This window comes from Nyctibius grandis, chromosome 1, assembly GCF_013368605.1.
Source record: "Nyctibius grandis isolate bNycGra1 chromosome 1, bNycGra1.pri, whole genome shotgun sequence".
In the NCBI taxonomy this organism is placed as follows: domain Eukaryota; kingdom Metazoa; phylum Chordata; class Aves; order Nyctibiiformes; family Nyctibiidae; genus Nyctibius; species Nyctibius grandis.
In genome coordinates, this window is record NC_090658.1 from 119,192,617 (window position 1) to 119,214,923 (window position 22,307).

The 22,307-nt window shown below is 37.4% G+C and overlaps 1 protein-coding gene across 1 annotated transcript in view; it reads right to left on the reverse strand.

Moving 5' to 3' along the window:
* Positions 1-1,725: 1,725 nt before the first annotated feature.
* The window catches only part of NBAS (NBAS subunit of NRZ tethering complex), a 185,009-nt gene continuing 164,427 nt past the window's right edge, over positions 1,726-22,307 (reverse strand). The window contains 3 exon segments of the mRNA XM_068424707.1: positions 1,726-2,507; positions 13,775-13,903; positions 20,773-20,917. Of these exon segments, the coding sequence (XP_068280808.1) occupies positions 2,232-2,507; positions 13,775-13,903; positions 20,773-20,917 (550 nt within the window). The 3' untranslated portion in view covers positions 1,726-2,231.

Below are 22,307 nucleotides of genomic sequence, written 5' to 3' on the forward strand. Positions count from 1 at the left end.
TTTGTTTTCCTCTTAATTTTTATTTGGAACATACACTAATGTAGGCTGATCATTTTGGATGTATATACTAAAACTGTTTCTTATAGATGAAAGTTTTGAATACAGAATAAATGAGGAGTAGTCCTGGCTGCAAGGAAAACATTTATCATGGATTTGTAATGCCAGCAAAACAGAAAATGGACAGAAGATCAATAGCACTCATTAGAGCTTTATCTACAGCTCAGCTCTAGTGACACTAAACAAAAACTTTTCATGATCCTGAATGAGAACAGTCAGAAAATCTAGCACTGAATTTACTAACCTGAGAACAAAACATGTAGACAGAACAAAATGCTCCATCGTAAAGTACAGAAACATCTTCTACAGAATAATCCAAGGTTTTTTTGCTGGAAGTAAGCCTTGTGATTTGCCTGCATCTACTGATTTCCAGTTACATTACCTTTTTTAAATTTTTCCTTTCTTTTCTCTGCAATTCCAATAGACCTTGCTTTCCTAGTTTGGGATTTTAGGGACTGCTAACATAAGAGAACAGAATTAAGGCAATATAGCTGAATGATATAAATTTGATATGTATGTCAGATACATGGATGAGGTAACCTTCCATAAAACACTGAAGGACAGTTGGGACCAGCAAATACAAAAATAAGTCAACAATCTGAAGAATTAAAGCATCCAAAAATAAATCCCAAATAGCAAAAAGCTCAGACAAGAATGTTATTACTGAAGCACAGAGCAACCTCACCTGAACTGGATCCCTCTGTTGCCAAATTTTGACTGAATATTACCAGTGTTAACGGAATCCATCACAAGTGTCCGTACTGTTGCATGGTACAGACAGCTAAATCACCTCTGAACCGCAGTCTCCGCACTAGAATTATTTTTGTGTTTTGTTTGTTTTGAGGAAGGAAGGCTATGGGGGACCCAATACCTACAAGAAGGTTATCAAGATGATGGAGCTAGGCTTCTCACAGAGTGCATGGTCGGAGGATGAGCAACAACTGGAAGAAGCTGAAACAAGACAGGTTCAGACAAGAGGACATACGTAAAAAGCCTTTCAATATGGGGACAGCCAAGCAGTGGGACATTCATCCTTGGAGGTTTTCAAGACCCAGCTGAATACAGCCCTGAGCAACCTGCTCCAACAATAAAGGAACCCTGCCTTGAAGAGAAGGTTAGATTACATTACCTGTAGAGACTGCTTCCAACCTGTATTATCCTATGTATCCTATCATGTGCAATGTTTCTGTACATTATTACATCAAAATTAGATCTGAACACAAGATCAGGCAAAAGATTTACAGATTAATTTTAACACCAAATTCCTACAAACACATGGAAACATCAAAACCCTCTGGTAATGCAGTGTAATAAACAGCCCCCTTGTTAAAGAAACTCAGAAAACAATCAGAAATACTTTGCCTTATTAAGACAGAAAGGCATTTGGAAATAAAGACACCTATGTAATTTGTCAGAGCTCAAGAAAAACATAAGTAAAATACTTTGAAAGTGCATTCACAAAAGGTATCAACAAATGACAACGATTTGAGATGGGGCTTCCCAAATTGTGGAGAAAAATATCTGAAAGACTAGAACTGTCTGCAAGCACAGAGAAGTTCAGCTTGTCCTAATGAATAAACATCACTGAGGAGAGACAGGAATTTCAGAAAAAGTGGCTGAAGAAAGAAAATATTTATCTGTCTAAAAGGAGGAAAAAAGAGCCTACAATAAATGCAAAATATTTTACTTACTGCAAACAAAAGCAGTTGTAACAACATTGCACAATACCAAATTTCAAGGTTTTGAAATTCTCAGAAATTACTCGTCATTGTGATTATTTTTTTGCTCCATATATCTTTATAATTATATTTTTACATCAGTTTTACATTATGACAAGAGTGAATTACAGAAATTAAGACAAATTGTATATAACCTGCTAGCTTACTAATATTTTGTTTATATGTCACAGAGTGTAATCATTTAACACTTTTTTCTGATCTGAAAAGGATTATCAGATTCAATGCTTTGTTAGTCATATAACAGAATGATACGGTCTGCACCAATCATTTTTTTAAATCATTAGAAGTATATGGGAATTCACTCTAAGTGTGCTGTTTGTATTTTCTACAAAACATAGGCAATAACTAACTTTGTTACTTCACCAGAACAACAATTTCTCCCTTTTGTGTAAGATCTCCAGAAAAAAGGCAGACAAATGTACAAACCCAACTTTTTTAGATCCAATGCTGAAGAGCCTGGAGGGCACTAGTAAAAGTCCTGAGTGCAGGATGAGTCCCTCGATGAGATATCAAGAGGGACCCAGCCTCTGCGTTGAACCCTGCTTCTTTAAGTTGCTTTGCTATTTCCTCTACATCCCAGCCTCCTTCTCCCTGGTTAGCCAGTAAGTGGTCAATAAGCCGAGGATAGAAGGCAGTAGATACGCACTTCACCACTAACTTGGCATTGAGGAGCAAGGAAAGTATTTCAGCATCACAACTGGAATCATCAACCTACAAAGAAAGAAAAATCCAAAATAATTAAAAATTAATTACCAGATACATCCATGAACTACAACATGTCATCACTGTTCTAACTGCACAGTGTTATCTTGAAAGTGAGATGAGTATTCTGTATGGATTAACAACAGGGATACACACTTTGCATATGTCAGAATATGTAAAGGTATGTCTTTGACAGTCTCTGTCACATGAATATAAATATTTGACCTGCATGAAGTTATGGAATAAGGATGCTTATCAACTTGGCTAGGATTACATGAACAGCTTTATAGACTTTTCACAGGTTCTCAGCCCCAGTACAGATCAGATCACACAATTTACCTCCGTATTAAGAATGACACCTTGAGAAAGGTCAGAGCAGAGTATATTAAATTTTGGTCACTTGATATCAATAGAATATGTTACACTCTACATATTAATATGATAGGCAACATTCACAGACTCAACCAGATTTTCCAGAGTTTCAGCACTCACAGTAAGGACGGGATTTTTAGAAGAAAAAACCTTATATTTCAAAAGATTTGGAGCACAGAGCTGCTACCTCTGTGAGACACCCTGGGTGCCTCAGAAAAATGTGGTTATTTGATACATGAGAGCAGATATTATCTTGAAAATCTTGTCTATAGCTTTACAAATAACACTACAGACTACTTTAAATTCTATTTCAGTTAATTTTGACACATCTTTCCTGGGTTCCTTGAAATCAGGAAACCCTGTTATTTTAATCAGCTTAGGTGTCTTACCGTTTCAAGAAATGCAATAAAACAAATACTTATAACCAAAAAAAAGGGCCAAAGGAGGGGTAGACACTAGTCAGTTTTCAATGACTGCATCTTATAAATTTACAAATAAAGTAATCAAATTATGCTACATTTACAAAACAACCTCTCCGTTTAAAAAAAAGAACAAACTGCCCGGTTAGTCTCCATTTCATTTTCTATAAAAATGATGTACTATCTTACATGGTGGGTACCAGGGTACCAGCAAGCACCAGTGATTTGGTACCCTTGAAGACCAATTCAACTGCTACACAGGAGCACAGGACATGACTACTGTATCCTGAGAGATTTGGCACAGACACTTGACAGCTGAAATTAAGCAATTTTAAATCTAATTAGCATCACAAAACTTTTAACCTTGATTTTTTTCAGGACAGCAATTAAAGTTTCCTTGTCTCTCTGTTTTAGTTCAAGCTCAAACAGTGCAGAGCTTTGCTTGCTCATGTTCATGTGCAATAGGCTGCATCCAGACCCTGCCCCACCGTTGTCACCATAAGCACACTGCAACAGACATTTCTTGCTTATAACACAATTCTCTGTCCCATGAAGTTTCCACGACCACTTAGTAACACGTAACAGTGTCAATTTGCAGTTGTGGGGTTTTTTTTTAATTTTTTTTTTTTTTCCCCAGAAAGACTGAACAGAAGTACGATCTATTAGTCCAGAAAACCAAACGTACTGGTAAAAAAATCTTACCTACTCAGACACATACACTGTGAGAGATCATGCACACCATTTAACAGGGACCATCTACTGTGGCAGACTACTCTCTCCAGTTTCCCTGTACAGGTAGTCAAACCAGAAACAGGATCCTCAAAGCATAAATCAGAACAAGTATATTATTTTCTCTTGAATGCATAGAATTACAAGACTCCCAAGGTTTGGCATCTTATTTGGAGGAATCAATATTACATTTGCACATAGAGGAACACAGAGAGTTCATTAGGAAGTACCACATATGTCCTTGCATTGAAGAAATCTGCCACTAGCTTCAGGAGAAAGAACTTCCTTTGCAGTAATGACAAATTCTTTTAGAAGAAAGGTCTTCATTGTATCTAAATCATTTTAGGCTAATGAATATAAGTTTCTCTCCTGTGAAAGAGCTGAAAAGTCAGCATGATGACTGAAAGCATGTATGTGATAAAGCAACAGAAACAGAATAATTTGTTGCTCTTCTTTGCAAGATGCACTCTGCGCAATATAAAATACAATTAAAAAAGGAAAAAGAACATGAAATACTGTAGCATGAAAAGTTGCTATACTTTATCAAGATAAAAGACTCCAGGTGAAGCCATTCTCCAAATAACTCTTTTTATCGCCTTCAATTTACCATGAATAACACATGATCATTACTTTCAATTTACTATTTTCACTTCCTTTGGAACTTCAGAAGCTTTCCAGAAAAACGGAATGGCTTTATCATGTTAATCACGAAGAGAGCTTGCTTTTTCACCCTCATACTACTTCTTCCATTACTTCATTTAGATATTTGTACTTTTCTTTCCATTGAAATCTTAAAAATAAACTTCATTTCTTTCAAGTCTTCAACAATTTTACACTTGGTTACTATAAACCTCTTACGGATTACAAAGCTAACGCAATAGTGCGTAAGAGTTCTAGGTCCAGTTCACAAAACTGTTCTAAGAACTATAGGGATGTTCAGTCTTTAGGCTGTCTACTAAGTCTTCAATTATTCAATAATTTCTCTAAATTGTCATATGTTAATTACTGCCATGCTTTCCTGTTGAAGACAGGCTGATGATTAAATAAAATTCCTAGTGTTGGCATCTTGTAGCATACCACTAAGTCATTATCCAAACAGCTCTCATCTTTTCTGAAATGGGAGGCTGGAGGGATCCTCTGCCTCACCTCTGAGCTCTGTGTGCTCTGTTCTTGACCTGTATGTAGCATGCAACTTTACACAGGGCTTCAGTGTTTGATTTTATGAATATAAACCACAAACAGTAATTACAGTAATTAGATTAACAGCCGATGGAAAGTCTGATTTAAATTAGATTTTTAGGCTATTATTCAGTTAACGAAAAGTCCTATAGATTAGTTCAATTACATATGTCAAAACCCTACAAATTGGAAAGAGACAAGTCTGAAAGGATAAGACCTTTTCTAGCATAAAATCATTAAACATCTGAGCTATAATATAGGGATGAAGATGCCCACAAGCAACACAGAAGCAGAGAAATCTGTCTGTACTCATGCTTAAATGAGCTCATTGGGTCTTCACAGATAAAAAAAGAGCACTCAAAAGGCTCTTGGTTGTGTCTGACAGTTCATCCTTAAGCTCAAATAGTCCAGTAGGTTTAAATTGATTAACATTTCCCTTTTTCTGACTTCAAGGCTGCCTGAAGACCTGCTTAGAAAGAGGAAACCTTTGTCATGTAATTGTCTCCTGGCAACTGGATGGAAACACAAGATGGCAACTAGACCCTGTGAATGCATTTCACACAGCTAAGGCCACTATCTATCCTGCAACTCTTCGTTAAATCTAAGCAGAGTCTGACAGGTGTGGGAAGAACACAGATAAGCCAAGGTTTAATGAGAAATCTGTATAAAAATAGGCAGCTGAGAAAGATAGATTAACTATTTGTTTTTATCAGTTTTGCAAGTCCGGATCATGTCAACATTTTGCATATCAATTGCATATGAAGAAACAGTCATTAGTTTAAATAAAAAGAAATGCACACACAGAAATTCCTTACCAACACCTAGGCAGATTGTCAATAATGGGGCTACATATGGCTGGCGACTGGTCACCAGCAGTGTTCCTCAGGGCTCAATTCTAGGGCCAGTTCTGTTCAATATATTTATCAATGATCTGGACACAGGACTTGAATGCACCAGTAGGAACTTTACTAATGATGCCAAACTGGGAGGTGCTGTTGACTCTCTTGAGGGACAAGATGCCTTGAAGAGGGATTTAGATAGATTGGAGAACTGGGCAATCATCAAGGGGATGAAATCGTAACAAGTCGAAATGCCGGATTATGCACCTGGGACAGAGTAATGCTGGGCACAAGTACAAACTGGGAGAGGAGTGGCTGGAGAGCAGCCCTGCAGAAAGGGATCTGGGGGTGCTGGTGGGCAGCAGGCTCAGTAGGAGTCAGCAGTGTGCCCTGGCAGCCAAAAGGGCAAACCGCATCCTGGGGTGCATCAAACACAGCATAACCAGCCAGTCAAAATAGGTGATTATCCCACTATATTCAGCACTGGTGCTGTCTCACCTTGAGTGCTGTGTGCAGTTCTGGGCCCCGCAGTTTAAGAAGGATGTGAAGGTCCTTGAATGCATCCAGAAAAGGCAACAAAGCTGCTGAAAGGGCTGAAAGGAATGTCCTGTGAGGAGCAGCTAAGGGCTCTGGGCTTGTCTAGTTTGGAGAAGAGGAGGCTGAGGGGCGACCTCATTGCTCTCCACAGCTTCCTGAGGAGGGGAAGGGGACAGGGAGGTGCCGATCTCTTCTCCAGTGACAGGATGCGTGGGAATGGTTCAAAGCTGAACCAGGAGAGGTTTGGACTGGACATAAGGAAGCATTTCTTTACTGAGAGGGCGGTCAAACACTGGAACAGGCTTCCTGAAGAGGTGGTCAATGCCCCAAGCCTGTCAGTGTTTAAGGGGCATTTGGACAATGCTCTTAACTTTTGGTCAGCCCTGGAGTGGTGAGGTAGTTGGACTAGATGATCACTGTAGGTCCCTTCCAACTGAACTATTCTATTCTATTCTAATAAATTAGTGTATATTCTATACGTATAATGTGTATTCTAATAAATTCACGTATATTTCAAAACCTTAATTAAGATACTTTTATTATAAGCATCGCTGCTCAGTGTATAAGCTCTAAGATTTAAAAAAATTAAATCAATTTAAACGTACCTTAAGACTACATCCATTTAAAATTAATTTTAAGTTACAACAACAAGCATTAAAGCAAAAAATTATTAAAACTATATAAAGGTAAACACACACAGCATATATTTAAAAGTAAAAATACACCACAGAGCATATAACATGGTGCCTGTGCAAGAAATGTCTCAGCAAAACTAGGACTTCCCAATCTATGACAGAGGCAGCTTAGAGGGTATAGAGTAGATAGCAACATCATTAGAGTATACAGGGACTGATTAAACACATTCTGTCATAAAGAAAGAATTACGAAGCATCAAATGAAACTAGTAGGATCAGATTCACAATAAATAAAAGGAAATAGGTTTTTTTTACACTGTTGAAAGAGAGGAAGAAAACCACTGGCAGTTGCTTAGTACACAAATACACGCAGATGGAAATGACTGGAAGTCGGGAGAGCAGTACCTCAGAAAAAGAGCCTATATATTTGTCCTATTCATACTCCGGGCTAGAAGACTTGTAATTCTTCCCTCTGGTGGAGCCAGGATACTGTTCCAGGTGGACTTTCGATCCTCAAAATTTTACCTTCTTAAAAATATTAATTCAAAACAACCTTAAGGATTATTTTTGTTTGTCAATGATTTTACTAACATTTGAAATGTTGTTTAAATTAGCACAGATTGGCTGCAAGTATATACTTCTAGCATACATAACAGAAATTAGCCTACAGTAGGCACAGACTCTCTAAATGGCACTGCATTTTCTTTTTCAAAATCACTCTTTTGACAAGACTTGTAAACAAGAGAGTAAAACCTGATTAAGACAATTAGTAAAAAGCAGCCTTACCCTCCCAGTGTTAAAAAGCTGCTGCTTCTGGGCAGACAGCAGAGGAAGGATCTTACTAATGAGCCACTTCTGATCTGCCGGCATATGCAGAGCCTGTACTGTCCCAAGATCCTAACTAAGTCTTAAAACACTGGTTCCGGCAAAGTTTATAGGTGATACCAGAAACACTGTTCCAGTGATATGGGATGCAGCTGACTGCAGTTTAAGCAAGTCTCAGAGGTGCAGGTATCTTCTGTACAAATTAACACACAACCACTTTCCATATTGTGTGAATATGTGAATAAACTATAAACCACAATAATGACAAACTCAGAGTACATTATGCCTATCTGGACTTCCACGCTGAGGGTGCTAAATTTTTCATTAGCGTAAAACCTGATACTTCTGGAAGGCTTAAATGGGACCAGCTTTACTTTTTGACACCCATCTCTCCTTCAGTAGGATTTGACAGTGCTGATTTAGTGTGGTGCCTGCCCACACACACAATGCACACGTGCACAAGTAAAAGAACTAATGGGGATACTTATGCTAAGGAGAAGAAATCCTGACTTTTTTCCTTGACTTACATACCTATTTAAGTGTTAGCTGAATCAAGATGCAGGCATTCAAGTGGTATCTCTGATGATACTACTAGCCCACTCCTTTAGGCTGTGATGATCAATACCTTTTCCTGCTAGAGACATGCATATTCATCTAGAAAGCAAGGCAGACGTCACAGAAACAGAATTGCAACAGATGAGATCATAATTTCCACTGAAGCAGTGCTACAGCACTCTGCTTCAAACAGAGCTTGTGCATTTTATCAAATCACTCTTTAATGCAGAATTTATAAGTGGGTCTGCATCTACAGATGGAAAATCACACCTCAGCAAGGTTTGTCAACAGAAACGAGGACCCACTTGCACTCTGTCTCCATGAACCCTAAACTCTTTCTGCACATCTTCAGCAGGATGGGTAGGAGCCTTATCCCAGACTACTCAGTGCTGCTCTTAGAGAGGGTGGGTGTCTCCCTAACGCCCTTGGCAAATGATCCGAACACAAAGCAGCTGTACAACTTATATTCACCCCTACGCTGACTGCTGTTATTTCTGAATCAGAATGGCAGTTTGCGTCTTACGCTGAACTCGGCGCTGTCAGTGCATAATTAGTAAGGGTTAAGCATGCCTGCCTGGGGCTTTGCCATCAGCACACTAATGCTACGAACTGCAAATGGGCTCAGGCTTGAGGCACTCAGCTCTACCAAGGCAGCAGGTCCCCTGGGCATGCAGAGCCTGCAAATTTTAAGAAAGCTTGTGTGTGAAATAGGTGGGTGAAGATCAGCTTTGCCACAGGTGGCACTTCTGATGAACTCAGAAGAGGAGCTTGAAGCATCTAGAAGGCTTTACTGATAGATCACTGAGGTCTCCACAAATTCATACAATCATGAATGCAAGAATTTTGTGGATCCACTCCCCGAGACCAAGGACACATCTTGTATCAGCATCCAGTATTTTTTCTAGTTGCTAATACAGCCTACATGGACACTGTACCTATGCTTGCTACGACGCAGCATATGTTGGGGGGAAAAAAAAAACCTCTGCACTGTAGTGAGATTTTCAGATAAGCAAGAAAAGCTCAGGTAGGTATCTTTTGCCTTAGGAGCAAGTCAGGGTCTGGGCAATTCCCTGTCAGCATTTGCTTGCACAGGTGTCTAGATATGTTCTAGTATTAGCAATAGGCAATATTTCATCCATAAGTTATGCATTATAAAATCCATGCATTATGAAATATGGATACTAATGGAAAGATAAGAGCTGCTGCTGATACAACAGCAGAAAAGAACTGAACCTGCTATTTCCCAGAGTATTAGCTCTCCACTACTACTGGAAGTAAAAATGTTTTTCATTTTATTCCTGAATGGAGTCCCTAGCTACAGGACAAATAAATAAGTGGAGAAGAAAACAAAGGGATACAAAAAAAACCTAGAAAACTAAACTAGAGAGATGTTTTATCATAATCACGATTCGCTTACACACACATAATTCAACAAGATTTCTTTTAAAAGGTAAGCCACACCAAGTGAGTAGCCATAAATGGCACAAGACATTGAAGAAAACTGGAAATTCCATAATTTCAGACATTTTTTATGATCTTTCATATTACATTTTTCAATAAATCAAGTTGTAATGGTAGTCTCAGTACTTCATTATTGAAAGTATAGTATGCAAACTGAGATAAGGTATTATTTTAGATTAACTAAAAGAATTTTCCAGTTCTAGTTTTTATTAAAGTCTGAGTTGGAGAAGTATTTGCACTGATTATATTAACTCCCATTTACTGGCTGTTTAAACAACGTAACTACCAATAGGTAATAAAATATTTACTTGCTCTGTCAGAAGTATAAAAATCAGTCTTAATCTCTGAAAGACAACCAAGTGAACAGACAACACTGAAACTATTTTCAAAACAGTCTGACTCTTAAGGGCAAACTCTGAGCCCTACTGGCAGTAATAAGCTTATTTAAGTAAACTCATTTTTAAAATTATTCACACATCACACAACACAGAGGAAGAAGAATTATTTCTGTTATCCAAAAGAGACAAGTGGCAGTTTATAAACAGATACACAATAAAAAGAGAGGTCTGCAATTTCAAAAAAGCTTACACAAAATCTTGGTTGTTTTATTACAAGCAAAAGCTGTACAATTCCTAGTATCAGCACTTCAGCATCATCCTTAACTGTAAACATCCATAAAGCTGTCAGCAACATAGAACAAATGGCTAACTAATACATTGTACCAGCAAGCAAGTGCTGTATTTTTCTCACAGCCATGTTTGTGAGCTGTGTTAGTACTATGTCAGGGAATCAATAGCTATGATTTCCCTTTGCCAGATGTTATTTGTCCTTTTCCTGTTTGATGTAAGCAGAAATGGGCTTCCTATGAAAAATTCATGAAGAATTCTACAAAAAGCATTAACAGGCCAAATACTGTTTTTAAAAAGCAAAAAGTATACACAAAATTATACTGAATAAACAACATTAGACACAGCTAAGCAATATATGCACTTTTAGTACAACACCAACTAATGTAATCATAAGAGATGCATATAAAACAACAAGTAAGAGACGCTTTCTAAACAATATAAGAACAGCTTTTAAATTTAGCATGGCACTCTTCTGTAATAGTCGCTTTGCTAACACTGGCAGTGGAATGTCACATTCAAGGTGCTGGATAAACTCTGTGCCTGATGTAATGAAGTCAATAGTTAAATTTTCACTGACTTAAGACGAAACATTAGACCAAAGCTAAATGCTTTGAAAATTCCAGGTTATGCAGCACTGTTACAGAAGTATGTGCTCAAATGAATACTGAATAAAGAAGGAAAAATTAGGAACAATTTATTAAGCTGCCTCCTGCATAAGAAGGCCAAAAAAAATACTATTTTAGGGATGCACAGGTGTATGAAGTGTTTTATATTAGTAAGAAGATAACATGGTTCCTGGCCCTAGACCTTCAAGTTAATGTAATCAACCTAGAGTGTAGAAAATTGAAAGCTGTAGCACACTAGAAAGAAAAGGCCAGTTAAGAGAGCAACGCAATTAGCAGCCATTCAGAAAGTGCTACTGCACAGCATTGTGCTTTAAAAATAGTTAAATAAAATGTACTCGGACAGAAATTCCTGCTGGCAAGCTTCAGAGCCAGTCACTTACACAGCAGCTTTTATCTGTTAACAAAAAAGTCAATTTTAAAAGGTTAACAAGAACATACAGATGAGAAAGTGCATGCATGTATCAGACCCGCAATTGCTTTTCAATAAGATCATCTTGTTTAAAAACAGTTACAAAAAAAACTTGCTTTGCAGACACAAAATCTAAAATTGCAGGTGGTAAAGGAAAACCATCAATATATTAAAATAATTTACTATTGTTTGGTGGTTAGTATTTATAAAATTACGTTTTGTGGAAAATTCAGAAAATTTGTGGTTTATTTGTATAAGGAAAAGGGAATAGGAACACCTTCATAAAAACCTGTGGTTCTTTGCTTAGAATGCCAAACTTAACTAGGAAATACTCCTAATTCATACTGGATGCAAACTATGACATCGGAATTTTGATACAAGTAGATGTATATTACTTATCATATGCCCTGCCACCTTCCATGCAACCATTTTAAATGTTCACAGAGAACAGGTTAAAAAAGCTGGTGCTTCATCCATTTTGGTAACTATGTCATTTTGAAGGAAAATTAGCAACATCTGAGGTGGAGCCTATACTACCAGACCCGTCGCTTCTCTGGTTGGTCATGGCCACTGTGTTCTGGAGCCCTCCTGAAGGCGAAGGAGATAAATCCTTTCTCAAGCTATCCCATGGATGCAAAAAGAGAAAGCTTCTGGAATACAAAGTGCAGCATAAGAAGGAAAGACATAGTATGTGAGACAGAGTAAGTGAGGAGGAGAGACTTAAGGGAGAAACCTGGGAAAAGCAGGACGCAGAATATCTTTCCTAGGGAACAAAGGACGGTGTGAAAGTAGGGAATAGGATTGCACCCTTTGTTGCAACCAAGGAATCTGGAAAGTTTGTGGCAATTAATGTAACTAGAGCAGAAGGCCTTCAAAAACGAGGGAATGTTTGCCCACTTTGTGCATCTCAGGAAAGAGTTGTAATTCCAGTCTGAATTCCTACAAATCACACTTTTAAAGCTTTTGCGTTTTGGGGATGCTTATTTTAAAAAGATATACACAGTTCCATTCCTGTTTCCATACGGGCAGTTTCATTTTGAAGTAGCATATGGGAAATTTGTCATCAATTATTATTTTATATTGTAATATACAACCAAGAGCTCCCTAAGATATGATGCAGAATTTGGAAATAAGATGACATTTTCCTACCTAAATATTACAATTCTGGAAATGTTATATACAGTTAATTCAGCCAGACAGGAAAGCCATTCCCTTTCATATAAAAGTCTGAGACCGTACCTCCCTTCTCTTTTGTGGCAGAGTGCTGGATCATAGCCCATAGAGAACATAAAATCCAAGAAAGTCAGCTTGTACATGCACAAGTTCAATTAAGAGCTTCAGGAGGCTTTAAACGCAGGTAAATTTTCAGAAAAAAAGATAAAAGATAATATAATGCTTTTGTCTAGGAGATTAGCTTTCATCTTTTTAGGTGTTCCTTCTTAATTGAAAAGCAAATCAACGGGAAAAAAAGAGTAATGTAACTTTATGTAACAACTGAAAAATATACAGTAATGTCTTTCAGTTCTTGTCCAAAGGAAAAAAATGCAGTACTTGTTTTTTTTTTTCTCCAGAAACTTTGCTGCAGTATCAAATAAAACCTGTTTATAATTGCATGAAAGTCCCCAAACATACCATCTTGCACTTTAACCTTTCTACAACAAAACCAGAGATGTCACAGCTTTCCACATGTATATGAACAGACTGACAAGCTTGTCATAAGCACGCTAATTCATCTGATGTACTATTATCACTTAAAAAAACCCCAAAGTGCTAGAACATGAACACAGAGATAGCAATCTACTTTATATAACAGAATCGTTTCTGTTCCACCACACTGACTTAAAATAGCATACTTGATAATTTAAAGTGCTATGAGTTTTAATCACCTCAAGTATATATAAAGATCTTACTAGACCTGTGTTACTGCTCACTGTGGACACAATAGCTGTGGAAAATCTTAATAATGATAAGGGTCTCAACAGTCTCTGCTTACTATATGAAGATAAAAGAGGTCATTTATTACTTCAAACTCTGAAAGGTGGTTAATTCAGCTGCTCATACCTTAGCAACAGCTGTTATCTGCTCCAGTGCCACAGCGTGAAGATCTTGATCTTTGCTTTCTACCAGCAGTTTCAGGGATGGCAGCAGGAGGGACTGGTTAAGCAGCAGCAAACATAGTTCTTTTATACACTGAAAATAAAAGTAAAATAATTAGGTGAGATCTCTGGAGATACTACCATCATCATTCACACTAAAATTTATGAAAATTCTATGTCAAATGCAAAATGAAAACAAATTTTTAAAACAAATGAACTCCCTGTTGGAAATAACTCTTCAGAAACTTGAAAGGACAAATTTTTAAAAAATGTGGAATACAGGGTGCAACATTTGTTACATTAAGACAAGACAGGTGCTGAATCACCATTACAACCTGGAGTTTTACTGAAAGAAAACAAAGCAATCACAGCTCTCTGTGGGACTAATATGTTTGTGCTTACCAAAATACCGCAAAGAAGAGTAAGAAACTTAGCAGACACCTGTGACATTTCTGTAACTCCATTATGCAATCATAAAAGTGGAACAAAATAAAGAACTAACAGTACTTACCAGAGGTCAACTTCATACAGTTCTGTTGTAAAATCTTTCCAAATTTTGTACAATTTTTTTATACGCTATTAAAGTTTAGCAAATTAACTTTCTCTCATTCATCCATTTTCTCATATTTTATAATATAGCATAAATTTAGCATCATAAATCTTCTGCAAGAAGAAACTGGCCAGAGAAATATCTTTAAAAAAAAAAAAAAAAACAAACCAACACAAACCAACAAAAAAACCTCAACAAACCTACTGTGCATTTCCAAATCTTTACTTTGCCCTTTAGTTAAAACAAAGAAACAAAACATCCTACATGTTACTTGTGTTTTTTTTCCCTCAACATTACAGTGATTTATTCATTTATACGTCAAAAAGTATTTCAGCTAACAAATTACGTTATAAATCAAATTACAACTTCCCTTTCCCTTTTTGTCATTTCCAAGAATTTGGGTCACTTGTCACAACCACTTCCCAAAGAGGGCCACCAGAGATGTCCCATATTCCAGGACAACTTACACTAAGTGCTCTGGATGTTATACGATAGTCACCTTGAAAATGGCATCCAACTCTTAGAGGTGCTCTCTGTTTCACTCCAACATTTAGATAGCAATTGTCGGAGGAGCTCATCAGCTAAATATTAAGCTGAGAGAATGCAAGTCATATATTTTTTACATCTTTTGCAGTTTAATGACAAGTGTAACAATCTGATGACCAAGATGCAACCATACTTTTAGCAGCACGGTTTTAGTAGCTGTGAACCTAAAAGCCTAATAATTATTTGAAGATGAAGAGATGTTAAATGCTCCAACTGTAATGTACTGCAGAGACACTTGGCCTTGCACAGGGAGCTCTCTGGCTGCACGTTGCTCAGTCTTTCCTAAATTTATACCTTCAAGAAACACTGCCTAGAAGGATATATTCTATCACTGAGACAAGGCTTGTTCTCTTACCCAGACTTGTTCCTTTAAACTTGTATTCTGTACTGCTACTGATTGTTGATGATTTCAGTAAAGGATATGATACAGGATCAAGGAATAAAAAGAGTAAATAAGTATATTAAGCTTTGTCTGATCAGTCATATTCTTATTAAACTACTCACAATTTCATATTCCATTGTATTTCTTTTGAGCAGTATACCTGTCATTCCAGCAAACTTACTGAATGCAAAGTTAGAGATTCACTCTATATGTCTCCTTTTCTTGAAAATGTGTATCCAAAGTAATAAATGCAACTTATGTTCATAAAAATAAATTCTGAGAGTCACAACATACATAACCTGAACAAAACAGCAATTTTACCATGCTTGGTAACTTTTTCTATCTGAAAGCCTCTCAAAACTAACCGGAGAAGCTGTGCCATAAGAAATAACCCGTAACTATGAAAAGGCTCTCTAAAAAAAACACAAATCATATTTTGGGGTTGTGGGAGGAAGAAAAGGAAACTAAGCAAATTGTAAAATGTAACTAGGTACTGTACATTTTTAAAGTAACAAGGCAGGGAGAGAAAAGATGCAGATGTTGCATCAGAGTTTGATGTCTCAATGAGCTGCTTTAAAATAAAGAAGAATTAAACCTCTCAGCAAGCAAACACAATAATACAGATACTAACATTGCTATTTTCAAAGCACTAACATTTAACTCAGATGATACGCCAGCATTTTGTTTTCTTCTTAGATGCTTCACAATTATACTCTAGTACTGGTTACACATTCTAATGGGATACGTTCTAACACAATCTGCCTTGTTCATCACAGAGGCCTAAAGGCCTCCACATAAGAAAACACATGCTTAGCTATCCACTTAACTTCTGTTTATCTTACAATAGCAGATTTTGAAGCCAAAGGTCATTAGATTTCAGGTAGGTACCAGTCAGATGACTTGAGTAACTTTGTGCCTGATCATAGAATCATAGAATGTTAGGGGTTGGAAGGGACCTCTAGAGATCATCGAGTCCAACCCCCCTGCCAGAGCAGGACCAATCTAGTGCAGGTTACACAGGAATGCATCCAGACGGGTCTTCAAAGTCTCCAGAGAAGGAGACTCCACAACCTCTCTAGGGAGCTTGTTCCAGTGCTCTGTAACCCTTACAGTAAAGAAGTTCTTCCTCACGTTGAGGTTGAACTTCCTGTGCTTTAGCTTGCATCCATTGCCCTTTGTCCTATCACAGGGCACAAGTGAAAAGAGGTTGCACCTTTCCTCTTGACACCCAGCCCTCATGTATTTATACACTGATGATAACATGTCTAGCAGACATATCCAGTCTTACCTAAAAAATGTTCGAGTAATAGAGAATCCATCATGTCTCTTGAAGAAGTATACATTCCAACAATTACATTTACTTACTGTCAAAATATCATGCCTTATGCTAAAATATGAAATGGAATAAATTAAACTCAATTGGTTCTTGTTATGCCTTTCTTCATAAATCAAGAGAGACTTTTATTAGCTTGTGTTCCATCTAAAAATATCTGCAGAGTACAATCACCTCTAGATCTCTGATAATACACTGCACTCCTTCAGTCTTCCACTTCAAGGTATTTTCATCCATGTACTAATTTTTGCAGGTTCTCTCTTTTGCCCCTTATTTTTCAGTGTCCTCTTAAAATGCAGCTATACTAACAGGGAGTTTTATTTCAATGTCAGTCTCGGTAGTGGTTTATGGAGAAGGGTACTTCTTATCCACTCTTCTTCACTTGGTATGTCTTATAAAGTAAGACCGCACTGCCTCTGTTTTCTTTATTACACTACATCGTGATTAATGACATCTTGATATGAAAAAAAACACCAGCAACATAAAGCCAAGAAAAGCAAACTGTTAAAAATATCTTTTTTGCTTTAATTCTTATTAAAAGGTCTCAGGCAAATGAACAGCTAACAGTTGACAATAATAATGGGTGAGGGTTCAGTACTGAAAATTCAGTCTAGAATAGAAAAAAGGATGTTTCTGGGGTTGAAAAATTCATCTTCAAACACCTAAAGAAATAATAAATCACGTTAAGAGACATCACCCTCGAGAACATGGCAGGTTACAAAAGACTGAAAAAGAGAAATACAGTCTGTCTTTCAGACATGGAAGAAAGCAGGCATGCAAAGGGAAAAGATATTGTAGACCTATTGGACACTTCCCAATTCATAAAAACAATGAAAACATAAAATGAAAAACCAAACACAAAAAAATTTGTATGGAAATATGTTCCCACAAGGCCCTGCAACAAGTTCTGTAGTTAGGAATAAGGCCATCACTATGGCATATTTTGAACTTTAGGAAGACTTTGAAAATGTCACATGAAACAATCACTGTCCTCTGCACCAGGGAAATAAGCTGTAGGATAGTGTGGTCCAACTTGCAAATCCTTGGAGTGGCCTCCATCCCTTTTTCCACAGAAAGGGACTGGACAACTTGCTAAGCACCAAAGACTGTCCAAGTAGTACAAGTACCTCCTTGTATCTCTCCCACAAATGACTGCACTGCTGCTCTGGACAGGAATTGGAAACCCAACCCTAAGCAGCAAGCCACCACCCACAGCACTTCTTAGAGCAATAAGCACTCAAAAGCATTTGAGTCTCTGCCTGCCTGCAGTGAGAGGCTATGCTTACAGGGGGTATGATGTTACCTGTGAGAGGGACAACTGAAGTCCTAATTCAAAACCTGGATTACCATGATTTAGCTGAAACTTTTGTAAGATAACATTTGTCCTCTATCTAGTTACACAGCTATCGGTGGTTCACTGTGACACCAGTGAGGCATATAAACTGGATTTCATCGTAGTCTGTTTTGGGTCCAGTATTATTCAGTATTTTCATGGAAGGGCTGCATAACGAGTTCAAACAATATTGTGTCTGGAGAGGCTGAAAGCAGACTGAAGGGCAGCATTTAAAGTCAAAATTACCTGAACAAAATGATCAGAGACAACTGTGAATGAAGAAAAACATACAACGTAAACTCATATATAAAACCCAGGAACAACCAGCTACAAAAATAGAAAAAAGGAGATCAACTGGCTGCTATATTATTCTAGGAGGTAAGCATCTTATGGCCCCTAGGATTCCAGGGTGATGACAGATAAGAGACTAGATGCGCTCTCCCATTTAGGTGTTTATGTTAACTGACACATGACCCATAGGTTGACATAAAAACATGAGATATTCAGAGGAGTCACTTTAACAGTTACAGGGGGGAGAAGGATTTGCCCCTTTCTAAAGAGATTAATAAGGCAATGCAGATGTCAGACAGTCCAAACACATGTGCCTTCCAAGCAAATAAAACAAGGGTTATTTCAACTAAGAGGAATGGAAAAATCTATTCACTGAATAATGTAAATAAAAAAACCCCACCAAACACAGACACAGATACAAAGATTAAAGCTATGACTCTCTACAAAAACATTAAAAAAAGAACTTGGCTGTAAAAAAGTAGAAAGACCAGCAGGAGGTGGGAAAAAAAAGGAGAAACCTTTCTGATCACATCCAAAGAAAGTTTTTCTAACTTCTAGACCATCATGACTTGAAGTTAAATGTTCTTTCCATCAAAACCTTTGGACTTCAGAATGGTAAATGTTATTCTTGGTGATAAACTGATCTCTTAGTTTTTAGAATTCCATCATTCCAGGTCTGTCTCTTAATCAGTGTATTTATTGAAATGTGAAGTCATCTAAACAGGTTAATTGTCAGTAATCAGATTTTCACCTTATTCAGCCATGCAATCTCAATCTTCTAACTTGTGCACTTAAGTACTGTAGCCATGCATACAAATAAGTCACTTAAAATTATCCATGTCATTCCCCCTCTTCCCAAGTTCAGACTTAATGCAACACAGCCTGTGTTTGTTAGGTAATGGTACAATCACATATTTTAGTGCAACTCCTGTTGCTGTATAGTATTCTAGTCATAAAAAAAAGGTATTTCACATTGGTAAAGCTATTTTATGCTTAAGGACCAGAATACCTTCATACTGTACCTTTATACTCACACCTACACGGAGGGCTCTTCCAACATCCTGTACCATTAAAAAAAGGCACCTCCAACCAAAGCTGCCAACCAACACCAAAACTGTCTGCAAATAGGGACTTGTTATAGAGTTCAAGAAAAAGTTTACTCAATTAAGAGAAGTGAGTAAATCACGCCCCATTTTTGAGTAGAACTCTAGATGAACTGACTGCTGTATGACAGTGACCCTTGGTGGGATTTGTCTTCCTGGATCACCGAGGTGAAGTAGAACAATTCTACTTTGACTACTCCTATGCACAAATAAGATTATGAGTTTACAGGCTATGATGTGCCATTCAACACTTTATAAAGAAAAGCTACACATAATTACGCCAGTCCCAGGGATACACAGACCTGCCTTCCACCAAAAAATTTTTGGTGGGATGAATAAATTAATAAATGTATTTATCATTTCAGCTTACTGACACCTTTTGGAATTATGTTTTACATAGATTTGAAACTTGACTCAAATCAGTCTGGTGGACCACTTAAAAAAAACCACACCCCCACCTGTCTGTTTTTTAAACAGAATGTGTTGTTTCTATTCTGCTTCTAGTCTTAACATCAGCTGTTTTCCACAACAGACTGTGATTGTGTGAATATGATTATAAGGAATTAATCAGCCTACTGAAAATATGCACATGACTACTCTGAAGTTGTGTGAAGTTTATTAAGCATTTCTCCAATCTGTCTTCATTAATATACAATGTTTATGTACAAAATGCTTCAATAATTTATACTAAGAGATGCTTATATTGAAGTATGCATACATAGTTTAGGGAAGACAGAACACCATGATTATTACAAAGCAATTACTTGTATATTAGCTTTTTTCAATCACAAACACATTTTTCAAGGATTCCTCATTAAATCTTTATGCATTTATTAGTGAGGAAATTACTGATTATTTAATTAACAGTTTTTGCCACACTATTAAAGCCTTTCTACAAATATGCCAAGGAATAATTTATACTGGAACAGACCTCTAAAGCTCAGCTAATCCTACTAGCCTCCACTCAAAGCAAGTCCAACAAGATCAAATTGCCCATGATGTGATCCAGTCAAGTTCTGAATACCTCCAAGGACGGAGACTCCATGTCTCTTCTAGGCATCCACCTATTCTAATGTTTCACCACTTTAATGGTGAAAAACATTTTCCTTGTATGTAATGAGTTTTTGATGATGTAACTTGTCTCTATTGCCTCTTGTCCTATCACTGAGCATCCCTGAGAAGAGGCTGGCTCCATCTCCTCTACATGTGTCCTCATCCGTGTATTTAAAGACAGCAATTTGATCCCCCTCAGCCATCTCTTGAGACAGAATAAACCAATTTCTCTCAGCCTCTCTGCATTTAATGTGCTGCAGCCCTAATCCTCGTTAGCTCTCCATCAGACTTGATTCAGTATGACAACACCTTTCTCGTCACTGGGAACCCAAAACAGGACTCACACCCATGATACTCAAAGTTAAAACTTACCTTGATAGGGAGCATGTGCTTTGTCTCATACAAAGAACGGCAGATTTTCAAAATTTCATTTCCTGTGTTCTCCTTTTCCTCAGGTGGGCATCTCTGTAGCATAACAGTACCCAGTTTCACCCAGGGATTATCGTCTGTGCACGATCTGCCCAGAAAAGAGAGAGTTTTATATAGAATATAAATATACTTACACATCCCCATCATTTTCTGTAGGTGGTGGTGTTTTTTTTGTGTGTGTGTGTGAATTAAAGTACAATCTCATGAAAAAGAGAGGAAAAAGTTTTGACACAAGTTACTATCCTGATGCCATCATTCTTTCAATGCAACAAAGAAGCTTAAAGTATTTTGAATTATGACATGCTGTTACAATCCCTGAGGAATCATGCACCAGATAAAGACTGAATAGCATAGGAACAGCTTCTCCTGGCTTTATACCACCTGATTTCCCAAGCACAGTGGTATTGAGGGAGGAGTGATGGGAATCCAGCATTTCTAATTTTGTTTGCTTTCATCACATTCTAACAGCATCTGTCTCTTGCTTCTAAGTGATAAAATATTTCCAAGATTCACATTTTAATTTTCAGGTCTAACAAGTACAAACAAAAATAAACTTTTTTTATAGCTCATGCAAACAGGGTAGGAGAGTGAAAGTACATGCATCTGTACTTGTCCATTAGTAGATATGGATGCAGATACATTTGTTTTACATATTTAAAATGCTATTTTCATCCCACACAGAACTTCATGCCATGTCACCATTAAACAGTCAGCCCTACAGAGACAGCAGACAGCAGATACAAGTAAATTTTATCACTCATGATGGCAAAGGTAATGTTTACTATAAAGTTTTGCTGCTGGAACATTTCTTGGCCTATAGCCGCTATTTGGTAGATCGTGGAGATGCTTGGCCACTTTTGCTAGGGATAAGTGTACTTGCTAGGACCGGGTGTACTGACAGAAATGGGCAGCAGACGGGAGCTTTTAAATGATAGAATGAATTGTAACACTGGAACACATTCACACTGCCATTTTTCTAATGTGAATTAATTTAATGCATTTCAATTCCCATCTACAATGGGCTAAAATCATGCACGATCACAGCTTAGATCACAGTAACACAACCACTACGTTCATCTGTGCATAAACTTAGGAAGGCACAAAAGGTGGTTTAAAAATCACCCCATCAATCTCTTTGGCCATTAATCAGTATCCCAAAGATATGGGAAACTCTTCATTTTAGCTTGAAGGAAAAAAAAGAAATAAAAAAAATCACAGGAAGACCAAATCTGGCAGGTTGGTCTTACAATTTAAGATACTCATCCAGCACATGTGGGAAGGAGCAGTAAAGTGCTGTCAAAGTGCTGCTTTTCAAAGATATTATTTAGCGGCAATTGTTGAAAGTAACACATTCATATCACTGTAAATGGAGTCCATTAAGAGAGCCTGTTTGATTGGCATATACCAAGGAATAGGTCTGACAACTCTGGAGAGGACAACCACCAATATCTACTGTTTCATATATAAAAGCTCTCTCC